The 16,238-nt window shown below is 41.3% G+C and overlaps 2 protein-coding genes across 2 annotated transcripts in view; one reads left to right on the top strand and one right to left on the bottom strand.

Moving 5' to 3' along the window:
• LOC146616395 (general transcription factor IIF subunit 2-like) overlaps window positions 1–7,989 on the top strand; it is a 61,781-nt gene extending 53,792 nt beyond the window's left edge. Inside the window, exons 5-8 of the mRNA XM_085374349.1 lie at window positions 1,564–1,645; window positions 3,807–3,906; window positions 5,795–5,938; window positions 7,861–7,989. Of these exons, the coding sequence (XP_085230475.1) occupies window positions 1,564–1,645; window positions 3,807–3,906; window positions 5,795–5,938; window positions 7,861–7,989 (455 nt within the window). The remainder of the gene's footprint in view (window positions 1–1,563; window positions 1,646–3,806; window positions 3,907–5,794; window positions 5,939–7,860) is intronic.
• Window positions 7,990–9,923: 1,934 nt separating this feature from the next.
• On the bottom strand, window positions 9,924–15,458 carry tpt1 (tumor protein, translationally-controlled 1). Its single transcript, XM_085374538.1, has 6 exons — window positions 15,346–15,458; window positions 14,653–14,726; window positions 11,747–11,931; window positions 11,552–11,657; window positions 10,640–10,756; window positions 9,924–10,430 (listed from the first exon to the last, which is right to left on the bottom strand). Exons 1-6 carry the CDS (start codon window positions 15,371–15,373, stop codon window positions 10,428–10,430), a joined length of 513 nt encoding a protein of 170 aa, XP_085230664.1. The 5' UTR covers window positions 15,374–15,458; the 3' UTR covers window positions 9,924–10,427.
• Window positions 15,459–16,238: the final 780 nt, after the last annotated feature.

Raw genomic sequence — 16,238 nt, 5'->3', positions numbered from 1 at the left:
GCCCCCACATTAAATGACCTTCAATGAGGAATCCTCAAAAAGCTTTTATGCACGGGGGTAGTGAGAGTGGGCGTGCAGGCTGGTTGTTTTTGTTGCTTGAAAATGCAGGTAAACACTCAGTGTGAATAATTGTGAATCTTCAGAGTAGAAAAGGACGTGGTGTGGAGCAAAAAGGTGTGATCTGCTGTCATCATAGACTGTCACATCCGTGTAACGGCCTTTAATTATCGCGTTCAATTTCACTGTCGCAGTCTCCCTCATCATCATCATCTTCATCTGCCCTTTCCATTTATCCCCCACTCAAGACTTCATCTTCTGCTGTCTGCTGTCAGTCACGTTGAGAGAGTTCAATGTAGCCTTTTACATATGGCACAGTCTCGTCCCTTAGCTTTACTCTGTACAAGATCCAGCTTTAACAATCATCTACAAGGCTACATGATGTGACTATTTAGGAGTGAGGTTAATAATAACTAATGATTAAATGCAGAGTGGACAAACACATGCATAAACACTCAGTGCAACATTAATGGGAAAAGATTTTTGAATCAGATGAAGAACGTGGGCTGTGGTCTTGTTCTGTGACCGAGTGAGGAAAACCCTGCCAGGTAACATCAAACAAGCCCAAGATTTGAGGTTTTGCAGACAGGAGACCGTGACATGATGTTAACTTGTCAGCTATTTTGAACGTACATGGTCGCGATGGAATGAGGCCTAGCAACCGCCTGTGTCTAGCGACTGTTTGCGTTCAAAGTTTTTGAACATGTTGTTTTCAACTCCGAGACACAACATTTACTTCAAAGGTGAGCCGTCTCCATTTCTGCTTTCCATCGTGCTTTTTCAAGGTTTGCTACTCCTCAGCTAGTAGTTTGTTAGCAGTCTGCAAACACACAATCTGCTAGCAACCAAAGCAATCACCAGGAAGTTTCTTCTGCAGCAACATCTGATATCAGCTGATATCAACCAACATTAAGGAACCACTACCGACCAGTCGGGGAATACATGTTTCCCTAGCAACTGGTGGCTGTATCCTGTCCCATATGGTGGACATCTCACGAGCAATGTACTCATGATGTCAGAAAACCTCAGTATAAAAAGCAAATAAAAATTTAGTTAGAAAGCAAGCATCTACAGCAGTCTGAAGTCTGAACTTCTAACAGAGATTATTCATGAACACCTCATTAAGTGAAACTTGCCCATTTTTTAAAGTATCTAAAATGCAACAGTTTAGATATATAAGATAGAAAATAAGGAAATGCATTGCAAGTCCACTTCAAATAGGCTGAAGGTAGGAATGTGTGCATTCACCCAAGTTCTCAAGAGGTTAAAAACAGTTTCTGGTAGTTACTTGTAAACTGATTCTTCCAAATGTGCACTAAAGATACCTGCAGTTCAATAAAAGTGTGTGTGTGTGTGTGTGTGTGTGTGTGTGTGTGTGTGTGTGTGTGTGTGTGTGTTGTTTGAGTTACACATCAATAAAATGTGGATAACAAAGACTTCCCTCCACTTACAGAATCTGTGTGTCTGAATCATGATTAAGCAGTTGAGTCACTGTCTTTGTTGTAGATGAAATCAGTCTGGAGGGGATGGTGGTGCACCGAGCCGAATGCAGACCAGTCGTCACTGACAGCTACATGAAGCTGAAGAAGTGAGTGAACGCTGAAATTTCTCTTCCAAATGCTGCAGTTTGAAAGCTGTTAAATTCATCTTGCTTGAGATGATGTAATCCCCAAAACTTAAACGTTACAGTGGTTCTTATTGCAGTTGATTAGAATAATATACAGACGGAAAAGAGAGTTAGGAACTCTATCGAGGAGGTAGATGTATCATTGTCACATTCTACAACCAAGAGATGCCTTCATGCATGGAAATACAGAGAGTTTGCAGCAAGGCACAACAAGCTGGTTACACTCAAGAAGTCCAAATTAGACTTTGCCAGAAAACATCTAAAAATGAAGTTCTGGGAAGAAAAAAAAAAAAAGATAAAGCCACGATTAATTTGTACTAGAATTAGGAAAGAGAAAAGTATGAAGAAAGATGGAAACAGGTCAAACCATGTCATCTGTCAAACATGCTGGCACGGGCATGTACATGGCTGCCAGCGGAACCGGATCACTGGTGTTTATTGATGACAGACCTATAATCTCTGCTCAGGTTCAGAGCAAATAAGTTGAAGGCATTAGATACAAAACTGAATGCAGAAAAAACAACAAACAAGCTGCAACTGAAGGTGGCTGCAGCAAATCCCTGGCAGAGCATCTCATCTCAGAACACAGCAACCGATTGGTGGTGTCCCTGGGTTCTAGACTTGATTGTACGAAAAACAATCCTCATGTTTAAAATTCTCTTAGTTTGCCTAATTACTTTTCAGTCCTTGATAATAGGAGGCTGTATAAAAATATAAAAACAGTCGCTGCAAGTTCAGGGAAGTCAGATACATTGTGGTCCATCAAACGCAGATATTTTAGAGGTGCACTGGTAACAAAGTATGACATTTGGAGAGCATCAAACACAAATGTACATCAAACACACAAAGCAGTAAGGGTTTTATTTGTTGTTTTGGAAGCGTGCTGTTGAATTTGCTTCTTTCACCCCTGAAAAGCACGAAATCTATTCAAGTGTTGTGAATTAATTCCAGCGTGAGTAGACAAGTTGGCAGCGTGCTGACAGGATCACGACTGCAACTGTTAATTTGTGTACACTAAACACTTGAGTCCACTCAGGCTGTTTTTTTTTTGGGGGGGGGGTTTAAATTTTTTTATTTCCAAACTGGTTTCTGTCTCCTCTTCATTGGATTATGCTATTCCAGCCAGAGTTGGAGGATGGCATTGCTATAGCAACAGCATCACTGTGGCAGATGCACTGCTACAATCCAACCGAAGGCAAACACAAAACACAGCAGTGTGTGAGACGCTTCCTCTGTCGACCATCAAATCAGCGAGGCACATTAGAACTAACAAAAAGCACCTTGAAAGCTGAAGTGCAAAAAAGCAGTCTTACGTCCTCTGTCCCTAACATGGCCGGTGTGTGTTCGTAACAAAGCTGAGATCCTCCTTAAACATTACAGGACGGCAGTATTTATCTAACACAGAGCACGGAGCGAACTTAGATCTGTCTGATTTGTACTTCGACACAAACTTGAGAAGAAAATTCTTCACTTTTGGATCCAGTTTTTTAATCTCCCAGTTGGACAGCAGCTGACAAATGGCCCTCCATCATTTCAGGCTACAGGATAATGAAGGACATTATGTTGTCATGGTGGCGTCTGTGTGTGTGGACACAATTCAAGAATAGTTTCGCTACATTTTCAAATGATTATATGAAGCTCTTTGCCACCTTTTCCGGTACATTAGTGAACATATTCAATCGAATAAATGTATGCATTAGATCCAATTTGATCATTATTGGGTTTATTTATAAATGGGGAGGACAATCGGCTTCACTAATGGCAGCACTGAAGCAGGAGTGCTTGTGGCCAATATCAGTTATCACAGTGATTATGGCAGGACATCAGGGAGGCAGAGTGCTTTGCTGTTTGATTTGATGGTCGAACTTTTAATAAAAAAAAATGTGAGTCAAGATTAATGAAAGTCAAAAAAATAAATAAATAGAAAGCAGGATATCTTCAAGCAAAGCAGCTGCCATTACTTGTTTGCTTAGCTCAAGCCCAAGGTTATGACAGTTGTGTTTTGTGCCAACAGGCCAATCTGTCAGCTGAGATCACATTAGACGTTAGAGCACAGATGATAGAGGAAACTTTCTCTCTCTCTCAGTGTGTGTGTGTGTGTGTGTGTGTGTGTGTGTGTCAGATTGCAGATTAAAGAGTCCATCAAGCCTCAGCGTTTGTCACAGCAGCTGGAGAGAGCCGTCACCACCATTTTCAAGCCTGTGGCCAACCATGATTTCAATGTGAGAAGTAATATCAGCAGTCCTTGTATGCATGTGTCTGTAACTAGTTTGACTCATTGTATCACCTGTTTGACAAAAAAAAAAAGAAATTGAATATCAACATTTATATGTGAGTTTTAATTTGTATTACTGTTTGCTGTTCACAGTAGCTGGGCAAGGAAAAAATACCACTGTTGATGTAGAAGTCTTAAAAACTCATGGATCTAATAGGATACACTTGGCATTGTAGGGTAAAAAAAAAAAGCTGTTGTGCTGACGTAATGTTGCCACCTGCAAGGTCGTCTTTCATAAAGTAACTTAAAAGTCTCTCTCAACCAGAATGAATCACATCAAACTTCAGACGGCACAGTTTGAAATGTATTAATGACCCAGCCTTCATCACTTCATCAATCTCTTCATCACACAAGCAGATAATACTTTTCTTTGTGTTTTCTTTAATGCATTTTGATCTTCTAATGGTTCGCTTGCTGAACTTGATTCTCCATCAGCACCTTTACTTTTCAGTATTAAGTTCTTTCCCAGCTAAAGATGAGATATAAGATGAGTTCAGGATTAAAAATAGATTAGAAATGGAGGGAACTTTTTTTGTTTGTTTTTTAATTCCTCAGCTTTGTTGCATTTGTTCATTTCCATCTTAAAATATAAATATTTCATGGAAATTTTTAACTAAATTACTAAAAAAAAAAACAGCTAAAAATGCATTTTATAAAAGTGCATCTTATCGCATTCTTTTACAGGATTAAGGGGAATTCTTTTAAATTATATTTTTATCTATTATAAGTTTTGGAAATTTTACAGGAGCTGTTTGTATCCAGTTGTGGCTCTTTCACGTGTTAGGTGACTGTCTTAACCGCTACGATGTGCTAAAAAAGGTTAAATAGTTCAGTTAAATTTTTTTTTAAATAAACAAGACTTCTCGTTTCCCACCTGCAGTACCTTTATGGCCAACCAGGAGGTTGCAGCCCACACTTTGCGAATCAAAACCCACATATATATGTAGTTTTTGTAATGTAACCTCTTGAAGGGAATAATTATGGTATGAAAGGTATTTTACCTTCTGTAGGTCACAATTTTATTAATATTTTAAACTAACAGGTTTATATATTGACTTGGCGTCTTTGGTCTACAGCAATTTCATAGACTGTACATAAAAGATGGACATCCATTGGCTTGTGATGTCCATTTGAGTGTTTTGATCATAACCATTTAACCTTGATGGGTGAAACTTGGATCACAGCATTTCAACAAAGCATACTCCGCTTTATTGGTTAAATTAGAAGATTTTACTGGAAGAAAATCATTCTATATTAAGGAAAATTTAATGAGCAACAAAGACTTAATAAAACCTTGTTTAAGGTTTTAAGATTATTTCTTCAGGTCAAGTGACCAGTCAGGTCATTTCCTCATACTTATTTTTGCAGCTAAAAAAGTCGCAGTTTGAAAGAATGCAAGTTTAAGGTCCACTTTTGCATTTTTCAGATACAGCCGCTAGACCCATCTGTGATCTGTATTTTCTGTGGTCTTCCAGGTTAATTGCCTCTGGCTCATTTTCCCCTTTGGTGGGGTTAATTTGTGGGGATATGACCTCAGAACCTGTTCCAAGATAACAACAAAGCGCTTCCAGGTTTAGGTCCTAGACTTTGGCGTTCAGTAATGCATTTTGGTTCAGTTTGAATTCTATGTGAAAACTGAACAAGCCAAGGGGGGAATGCAACAAGTGTGCCATCAGTTGCTGATTCAAATCAGGAGAAAACAGTCAGTGCACAATTTTTGGTGTTTAAATCCAACTGAAATGAGTTTAGTTGTCTTTAGTCTGGCTATATTATATAGCATTTTAACTGTCATTAATGTTACTGTCATCAGTTTTAATACTGAGTTTGGGTCTAAGATGGAGTATGAGAAGAAAAAGAAGACTGAAGGGAAGATGGTGAGAGCTGAACGTCAGCTCGTGTTGGACATGCTCTTCTCGGCCTTCGAGAAGCACCAGTATTACAACATTAAGGCGCTGGTGGACATCACCAAACAACCTGTGGTGAGCAGCGTGCACGCACACAAACCCATGTGAAACAGGTAACATGTACACACACTCAAACATGCACACATGCAACAGCATCACTGTAAAAAGCATAAAAAAACCCAATACACCTGCCCACTATCCACCTTGCTTTGTTAAATTTGAACAAATCGCCCACGGTGTGACGTTCATGCCTGTTCACACTATCTGTTGTGGCTGAAATTTGGGCCAACGTGTGCACACGCACACATGGCATGAATCGATACAGTGCAGTGGATTCATTCCAGCTCGCAGTGAACAGAAATGTGTAGGTGCTGATGAGACCTTTAGGTCCTCCTCTCCCTCTGATTGCATCTGATTGCATAACCAGTGGCTGAGTAGGAGTCAAACGCCCCAATACACTCCACACCATCATTTCTCTCCTAAAGCACTTGGCTAGCACTCAAATTAACTGAACTAAAGTAACCGAAATGCCCATTATGAAAAGTCTTGAAGCACATTACGGTTATTCATCAGTTGGCGGCCGCATCTTTACAAGCTCAACAGAGACACCTGCTGGTCATTGCAGAGGATTGTCTGATCTACCAAAGAGTAGCCCCTGCTTGCGAGTTCATGCCTGCTGATTAAACCAAAAGTCAATGTTAGCGCATGATTTAAAGTAAGAAGAAACAGCTTTTTGGCCACTTGTTTCAAATAATGAGTCCGTGTATGTACTTTTTTGATATGATCCTTAAATAAGTTTGTTACAATTGCAACAGTATGCTACAGGTGCTTTTGAAAAAAGAAATAAGGAAAAGCATATCAGGTCCACTCTAACCCTCTGACAGCTAAACCAGGGTTGTTGTTGTTGTGCCTAAAGGGGAATATTTGCTCACTGCACTTGTCTTTGTAGCTGGTGGATGATTATTAGGGTTATCCAGTTGCCTAGGTAACCTACTACCGTATTTGCCACCCTGTCACATGTCAATCAGTGGCAGTTTTCCTGAAGACACTTCAGTCGCTTACCTCGAAGTTCAGAAAAGTTTAACTCGGGACCCACAAACTGCAGCTATTTCTGTTCTGTTGTCAGTTGAAGTTGCTGATGCCATTGACTTTTTGTGGTTTCTAGTTTCTGCTGTTTGCTTCCTGCGTGAACGCCCCTGAACCAAAAAATGGATTATACCTAACCTTAGACTAACTACTTCTACCAGTGGAGCTCTTTTTAGTACTCTGGGAATATACTTGATCCATAACTGAGGGGAAAAAAAGGACACCAGAAGCCAGAAATCTCATATTCTCATAGCATAGAGTGATTGTGGAAACAGATCAGTGATTTATTAGACCCCACAATATTTCCCCTGTGGATCTCAGGGGAAATTTTCTAAACAGTGGTCACCACCATAGTGGCTCGAGTCCATCATGAGGAGATCGAGAGACACGCTCTCTCTCTCATATGCGCTGGGTTTCCTCACAGTTCAATAGCTCACCTGGGAGGGGCCATAGACACGTGTCTAAATCACCTGAGCTGACTTCTTTGGGTGCAAAGGAGTTGTGGCTCTTCTCTGAGCCATTTGTGAGCTCCACACCCCTGTATGTGGGACGGCCCTCCTGTGGAACCACAACATGCAGGAAGAGGCACGTGGATTTGGAGTATTGTGGATCAGGCAGCAGACAAAGGCAGGGAGTCAATCACCAGCTCCCAGTAGTGTCATATACTAATAACTGGTACTTAAAGATAAATATGAGGCCAGTACCGGTTTAGCAACTGGTTTAGAACAAGCACAGGAGAAAGTGGGTGTGAACTGAAAAATGAAGGCATACTTTTGTCTTTGTGTGGGTTAAAGTAACAAGGTGCAAATGTTTGCTCTTTGTGCTCAGTTAGTTACAAATTGTCCACAAAATCATGCAACACATCTGTTTAAATGCACCATGTTTCAAGCTGCGTCTTGTGTCTGGCACAGACCTACCTGAAAGAAATCATGAGGGAAATCGGCACATACAACAGCAAAGGCGTTCACAAAAGCACCTGGGAACTGAAGCCGGAGTACCGACACTACCAATCTGACGAGGAGGAGATGCAGACCACCTAGGCCGAGCCAGAGTCCTATTAAGTATCTTCTGGGCCTCAAATTTGCAACAAATTTGTTTTTTTTCCAGTAATTTTGTTTTATGTTGACAGAATTATGGGGAGAAAAAGCTTTGGGTGCACTCAAACATAACTAATATGGCACGATGGTGTAAAATCATTATTTTTGTGGTAGGATAAATTTTTGTGTGTATTCAAAGAAAGAAATAAACGTCCTCTGCTGAGGAAAACAAAGATTAAGGGGCAAACTGGCTCGAAACTTCTAGTAATGCTGCCTCTTTCTAGGAGTGTTACTATGGCAACTATGAACAGCCTTAAACTATGGTTACAATGAATCACACCAGCTGCTGCTGCTGGTCTGACTGCACCCCAGCTATTAAATGTGTGTCAGCGGGTCTCATTCCCATTAGTTTCGAGTGAGATCAGTAGTGAGCACAACTTTCTTTTTTCCTTTTTTTTTTTTTAAAGCCATGCATTTCGGTTTTTGTAATTAACAAAAGTATTAACTCTTCTGTAACCAGCTTATTTTTTTCAAAATGTGATCTCATCTTCACACAAGTCACAAGTATAGACAAACACAGTCTTTAATAGAATTGTCTTTTACCTCTTTTATTTTCCCCCACCAGCACAGTGCAAAGCAGTTCTGCTTTGGTTGCTTTTGAGAAGTAGCCCACATTTCAAAAGGTTTGAGACCCTTTGAAAATGCCACATAACAGCAGTTGGGGTAACATCCATGGGGAAGAAGAAAAAAAAAAACGTGTTTACGAATCCTTTGTGGATTTCTTCTGATAACCTCTCTCTTAGCTCTCAGCCTGGCAGTTTTGTGGTACCATGACAGTGCCAACTCTACATTAAGAGCTGCTAGTGTGTTGGTGTAGAAGAGTAGAGAAGAGCTAAGTTACAGTCCTGAGCCCAGACACCCGTCAGAGAGAACAGACTTCCCCTGCTTATACCCTCAGTCTCCTTTAATTCACTGCCCACAGCTTGTGGGTGAGGATAGGAATGAAGATGTACAAGTCAATTAACAGCTCTGCTTTCACACTTACTGCATCATCAAAAACAAAAACATGGGTGCAGTTTGTTTTAGAAATGAAGCCTATGTATTAGTCTTAAATATGCATTCTGTATGAAGGCCACTAGATGGTGATAGCTGTGATTGCAGACATTACAAATCCTATAGAAGTCTACAGGAAAACAACCTTTTCTTGTCAAACCTTGCAACAAGTGTCGGTTTATTTTAAGGTTATCTAGTTGTTGAGACTAAAGACCACCTTAGATAAACTAACAAATACATTTGATGTCTGTGCTGTCCTAACGACCAGTTCGACAGTTGGCTACACACGTTTCTTTGTACTGCAGTCCTTGAGCAGTGGATTAAACTGCAGATCACTAGGCTGCTCTGAATCACTACTGTAAAACTATGGACGATCAAAATGAATTAAGTCATTAATAAAATTGGAAATTATGTATTGATATTTTATTACTAACATTTAATGTCACTAACTAATTTTGGCACTTGATGCCCTCCATATCACCTTCACACATTTAACACCAATCTCATCAGTAAATTGCATTCATCATACACCTGACCTTGGGTCAACAGCCGCAAGCACTTTAGTTCACTCCTGAACAACCTCCGTACTACCAGCTCTAGTCATCCTAATTTCTGTGTTTATTCATTACTTTGTATGGCAACATTTTTTCTTGAATTTCGCTTTTATACATGAAGCTTACACATTACATTGCCAGCAGCTACTGGCTGTGACTGTTCTGCACTTCACAAATATCTGAGAATCAAAAAGGTGAAAGAGAAAACCCAAGGACGACTGCACATGAGATCAGTTTGTCAACGCTACAAAAGCATCTTTTCAAGCAATTCAAAAAGGATATTCTGAAATCCAACCTACAAACTGCCTGTTTGCAGCACCAGAAGTGAAGGTTGACACAGAAATGAAATGGAAAGTTGTGGTACTCGTTTTTATTCATTTTCAAATTAAACCATAAGTCTTTTTTTGTAGATGGAATCTTATTTAATGCAACCACAAACCCAAACTCAAAGGGGTCTGGTGATGCCAACCTGTATGGATTGTTGCTAAAACAGTATGCAGACAGAAGGAAAACAAACGTCTTCTTTCAGCCAGTCAGAGCTTTGCTCGCTGTCCAAGCCTTTTTGTTTCAATCACAAAAACTGGGCCAATCCTGGGACAAAAATCAAACACTGCAAAAGCCAAAAAAGTAAAGGTTAAAAACTGTATTTGGTGACTAATCATGTTTGATTCACCCCCCAGGTTTGGGAGCGGTTCTGTGGGCCGTAATGTGAATATTTAAGAAATTGGACAATGTTTCTGTTCAGGCATGATGCAAGGTAGTGCTCCTCCAGTCTGCTTTGTAGGCCATTTTGGAAGCAGCAGTCAGGTGAACAGCAGATGTAATTCCAGGTAGTTACTGTTTGAAAGAGAGAGGAACAGTGTGTGGTTATTAAATTTAACAATCTACACCCAAGTGGACAGCAGGCATGATTTTACAAACACGGAACATTCATTTAGAAATCCAGACTGAATTAGTGTGTGTACTGTGGCATACGGATGTTCTCCAGCAGAAACACTTTGTAGCTTGAGAAATGTATCAAGTCTTTCCCACTTCATAGCACTTACGCATTTTTCGATCTCCAGGCCATCTTTGAAGAAAAGCATGAATGGTGTGATGCCATCCTCACGGTAGTCCAGCAGACCAACCATGCCCTCTGGGTTCATGGACTCTCCTGTGAAAAACTGCAAGCAAACAGCAACCATTAGACCTTCCTCAGTCGTACAGAAAATCTTTAATTAAAAAAAAAAAGTTCGGATTACAAAGATTTGCAACTCTTAAACCCATAATTTATTCACAGTAGAACACAGAAAATGCCACATTTTTTAAAACTAATAAAATATAATTTCAAATTTGGCAGCTTTGCTTGAATTTGATGGCAGGGGAAAGTCTCCCCATCACCCTCGTTTCATTAACAAGCTTCGGGATGCTGGCTGTCAGCCACAGATCAACATGCCAAAGAACTGACATGTTTATTTCAAACAAGCAAGCTGGTTAAACTTGTCTTTTTGACACTACTTAACAGTAGCACCCAGTCTAGATGTCAAGTATTCACACTACGTTATCACACAGTCTATAAAGCTACAAACTGACAAATGATAGAGGCAAATCCACCTCCAGGATGGATTAGCAATCCATTAGCAATTGATGATGACTCCCAAAAGAAAAACCTGTCAGCTGAGATTCTCCCATACACTGAATTCTCCTGGTGCCAACATGGTTATTGCCACAGTTTTCAGAGCTTCAGCTGCATGATTTAACTCAAGTGTTGTATAGACACACACTCAGAAAGTGACATGCAGGCCTTCCTACAAGACTTGAAAATGTCACTCAAACTCCACCCATTGTCTACACTCCTCACCCTTCCCGTTGGCTTTTAAGGGTTTCCAAAAATTACTGTAGTTACTGTATTCGCAAGGCAAAACTTTATATTTAGTGTGAACACGGTTTAAAATGCCATTTCATCTCTGTATAGCTACCTGGTAGTTCTTGATGTTCCCCAAGATTTTCTTGACTTCTGGTTGGATGTCAGCCATAAAGCTCTCCACTCTATCTGGTTTGGTCTCTTGCAGCTTGGCTTTAACACTAGACATGCAAACAGACACGTTCATTTAACAGAGCCGAAGATCATTCAAAACCAGAACTCCTTCTCACTGGCACATCAAGCTACTCACGCCTTCACATAATCCTTAATGTAAGTCATGTACTGCTTCTTGTCAAAGCCCGTCTCCTGCAGTTTGTGGTTCAGGACGATGTCGACACCGGAGATTGTGGAAGACTCGTTGCCCTCGGTTGCTTCCTCGGCAGAAGCGTTGGCTGCAATTAGAGAATCATCAAACCCTTCTGTCCTGGTGACGGTCTGTAGTTGAGGAGAGGAAGAAAAAAGAAAAAACAATTATTACTGGTGCATCATAGCAAGGGCAATAGTAAATGATTGGGAAATACCAATAGATCAGTTGGCCTCCAATTCAGTATTTTTGAGCCATTTAAAAATGTATACCGTATTTTCACGACCATAAGGCGCACTTAAAAGTCTAAGATTTTCTTCAAAAAGTACGGCGCGCCCTATAGCGCAGTGCGCCCTGTGTGTTGTAATGAGGACGTAGTAGATAACACAATGAGAACGCTAAAGGGTGAAGTGTGGCCGAGTTGGAGGAAAGACTCGAGCGGTGGATCATCGAGCAAAGAACGAGCGGGAGAAGCGTTTCGACGGTCACCATTCGGCTAAAAGCAGTTTCACTTTCACTTTTTATGAAACTGTGCCATTTTTCCATCCGGACCAGGACTACGGTAGCGCAGCAACTTCCAGCGGATTATAAGGAAAAGCTGGCCATCTTCCGCTCCTACTGCAGCAAACACATCGGCGACAAAAACATCCAGCCCAGCCACATCACTAACATGGACGAGGTCCCGCTCACTTTTGACATCCCGGTGAGTCACACTGTGGAGAAGAAGGGGACCAGCACGGTAGCGATACGCACAACGGGGTATGAAAAGTCTTCTTTCACTGTTGTGCTTGGCTGCCATGCTAATGGACAAACTGCCGCCTATGGTGATTTTTAAGCGAAAGACTTTGCCTAAAGAGAAGTTTCCAGCAGGAATCATCATTAAGGCAAATGAAAAGGGCTGGATGGATGAGGAAATGATGAAAGAGTGGCTGAGGGAGGTGTATGTAAGGAGACCAGGTGGTTTTTTTCCACGCATCACCATCGCTCTTAATCTGTGACTCTATGCGTGCCCATCTCACAGCCGATGTGAAAAAACTAGTGAAACAAATGCACTGTGAGCTTGCTGTCATTCCGGGAGGCCTGACAAAGGAGCTCCAACCGCTGGGCATCGGTGTGAACCGCCCGTTCAAAGTAAGGCTGCGAGCGGCCTGGGAGCGATGGATGACCGATGGAGACCACAGTTTCACCAAGAGTGGAAGGCAGCGCCGGGCGAGTTACGCCACAATTTGCCAATGGATTGTAGATGCTTGGGCTAACATGTCTGCTGGCACTGTTGTTCGAGCTTTCGCAAAAGCCGGCATCATTTCCGAGGAGCCGCACGGCACGGAAAGTGACTCTGACAGTGAAGAAAGTGAACTTGGCATGTTTGATGGAGATTTAGCGCAGCTGTTCAATTCAGACACAGAGGATGAGGACTTCGATGGGTTTGATTGATGATAAAAATGTGAGTACCAAACTCAGTTTTGCTCCTGCTTTATTTTTAAATACGCACACTTGTATGCTTGTGTGTTGTTGATGATGACGATTACCGGTAATAGAAATGTGAGTAAGGTACCGAACTCAGGTTTGCTCCCGCTTTATTTTTAAATACGCATACGGTACTTGTATGCGCCCTATGATCCAGTGCGCCTTATGTGTGTGTTAAATACAGTAATGGCACACATAACTGAGACTGCGCCTTTTAGTACAGTGCGTCTTATGGTCGTGAAAATACGGTAACTAACAAGAACAGCCGGCTGACTTAAATGTTGTAGCCCGCAACAGTTTCCCAACCTCTTCGAATCACGTCTTTTTGTTTAAACCTAAAAATTTTACTTTTTATTAACTTAAAAACAAAGCTTTAAGTATTTGCCTGGTAACTACATCACCAAGTTTCTTTGACTAATTTTAAAGTATGCTTAAAGACAAACACCAAGCTAACATGATACTTCAAACTGTTCTAGCATTTAAAAATGTTTTTGTCCGATTCTGAGGCAGGTTAAGGACCTTGTAGTTACGCTATTGGAGACCTGCAACTATGAGTCATCTTCAGTCATAGTCAATATGACGTCATGGAAGTACAGCCAGAAATCACATGACTCACTCCAAAAAACATCTACCAATCTACTTTAAACATAGGTAGTGGCCCATCCCGAATAATAATACCAAAGCTGTGAGAAAAATTACAAAACTGGGGAATAAATTTAAAAAGAGCGTACGCATTATTTGTTAATTACCATATGATCGTGTCCCGGTGTTTTAGATGCAAGCTCAGCCAAGATAGAAACAAATAAAATGCTAGTACCTTTATTTTTTCCCCACCCCCCTTTGTGGTCAGCTTTCCCCACCCCCATTTTCTCTTTTTGGGTGTGTGTGTTGGTATTTGTCCCTCAAATTCCAATTGCTTTGTACATATATCCATTCCAATAGTTTCAGCAGTCTCCTTCCAGTAATTAGCTGTTTCTATGTTACATTAATACGATGATTATTATTCCTTAGATTGAGATAATGATGGCTACTCTCTCAGTAATAAACTCAAACTGGTTAAAAAGTAGCCAGAAGCCACTCACAGAAGGAATGGACAATACTGAAAAGGCCAACACAGCAGTCTTGGGCTGTATTGATCTAATGTGTTGTTACATTTCTAGTGAGGTCTGCGTCAGATAACGGTGTAATTTCCCACCAAAGCATAAATCCCTAATAAGGGAGCAGCTTAAAGCAGCTACTTATTCTCTGAGGTTTTATTAAAACAACTTAGTTTTGGGTGTATCCCAACTACACTTTAAATTTCGCTGCAAAGCAGCAATGAACAAGCTGTTGGAAAAGGGTGAAACTGGCTAAATCCTCCGTTGAACATGTGGTTTCGAACTCACCTTTCCTTCAACCTCAAAGAAGATCCCGTTTTCACTTTCTTTGACTTTAAAGGCATCTGAGAACATCTCATCACCTGTAGAAGGAAAAGGGAGGAAGGAACATATTACAACACTCCAAGCTAACATCATCATTTAAAAGAACAGAAACAGCAGCAGCAGCGGCTAAAAAGTTATCCACAATTCAAGGCTGAATCTTATGCGATTAAAATAAAATGTAAGGCGTAGTGGCGGGGAAACACCAACAATGGCAAGTCTAGAAAAATCTGCCGGACAAAAATAAAACTGCAGCAGAGGGGGGGATGCTGAAAGGCCACATTCACCACGTTACTTTACCATGACGAACCCCAACAGTAATAGCCCCAACCCCCGGCAACTACCAAGCTACCTCACCGGTGACTGAGCCGGTGCTCTTTTAGACTTTTATAAAACTTTAATTGAGCCGAAGTGTGGGCAAAGCTAAAAGCTAACCGGCCACAATCACCGGCTAGCCTAACAGGGTGGCTAACTCCACATACTCTTCTGATTGAGTTAGCATCTGGCTAGCTAGCGCTAACTTCCGAACCATGACAACACGAGTTAGCTCGTTAGTGTGACCAACTCTCACCTATAACATCACAACAAACGTGAAATAACACACGCGACCGTCACGCTACCCGGTCAGCGTGAAAGAAGACATGTAAAAAGGTCACTCACCGCTGATAAGGTCCCTGTAGATGATCATTTTGCTGCTTCGATGTTAATTCTTCCCAGAGACAGAGAGCAGGCCAACCGCCCAAACAGCACGGGAGAGGAAAAAGACCGATCAGGCCGCGAGGCGCTACATTTACATCCTGCTGACGTCACTGTGGGTCGGCTCCTGCTCCGGGTTCTGCTGCCACTTGTGGGTGCAGTGGTCAGACGTGGTACTACAGCTATTCTGAACTAGGAAATTCTGGATCATCACAGCACAAAAGGAGCAGCTTGTAGAATCTGTTGTATGATCTTCTGAGGCCCTTTCTTTGAGATTGTTCCCCATGTCACAACCTCCATGGTGCACAAATTCACATTTCAAGAATCATCTTTACACAATCATTGAATAAGATATCAGTCGGCAATCGCCCCCAGGAGTCATTAGTTGCTGGGGAAAGATGTGTGTTCCCTGACCAGTTTACAAGTTGTTCCTGGGGAAAATTAAGGGGTGCTGCAGCAAAAGCCTTTAGATTTCTTTGGTTGTTAGCAGTTCCTGGTGTAGCTTGCATGAAAGACACCAACCTGAGGAATTACAAGGAGGTTTTTGGTGTAGTACCATATTTGTTGCAGCCAGTTTTAACTAGCAATTGGCAGCAAACTACAACCATAGTTTTCAGGGGGGTTGCTTGTCTCTAGGCCTGTGTCACTGGGGCTTTATGTTTTGTGCATGACAGATTACAAAAATGCCCAAACTTCTTTTTAATGCTGCAATTATCTGAATAGCTTTATGGCTTAACTCAACACTCAACCATTGAGTCTAGAGTGGATCTTTTATATACAGGCTGTAGACAATTCCAGGCCCCGAGTCCTGCAGGTTTTAGATCTCACCTTGGGTCAACACACCTGAATCACATTAG

Source organism: Diplotaxodon limnothrissa, linkage group LG16, assembly GCF_057381915.1.
Source record: "Diplotaxodon limnothrissa isolate DT_005_m linkage group LG16, D_limnothrissa_male_GT1.1, whole genome shotgun sequence".
Taxonomy (NCBI): Eukaryota; Metazoa; Chordata; class Actinopteri; order Cichliformes; family Cichlidae; genus Diplotaxodon; species Diplotaxodon limnothrissa.
This window is presented reverse-complemented; position numbering and strand designations above follow the sequence as displayed.

Bases quoted from the DNA above. Each gene is read 5' to 3' on its own strand.
- tpt1 (XM_085374538.1), bottom strand. From the start codon at position 15,373: ATGATCATCTACAGGGACCTTATCAGCG. The intron at 11,932-14,652 runs GTGAGTTCGAAA...CCTCAACTACAG, and splicing joins TCTTTGAGGTTGAAGGAAAG to ACCGTCACCAGGACAGAAGG. The intron at 10,757-11,551 runs GTAGCTATACAG...GTTTGCTTGCAG, and splicing joins GGAACATCAAGAACTACCAG to TTTTTCACAGGAGAGTCCAT.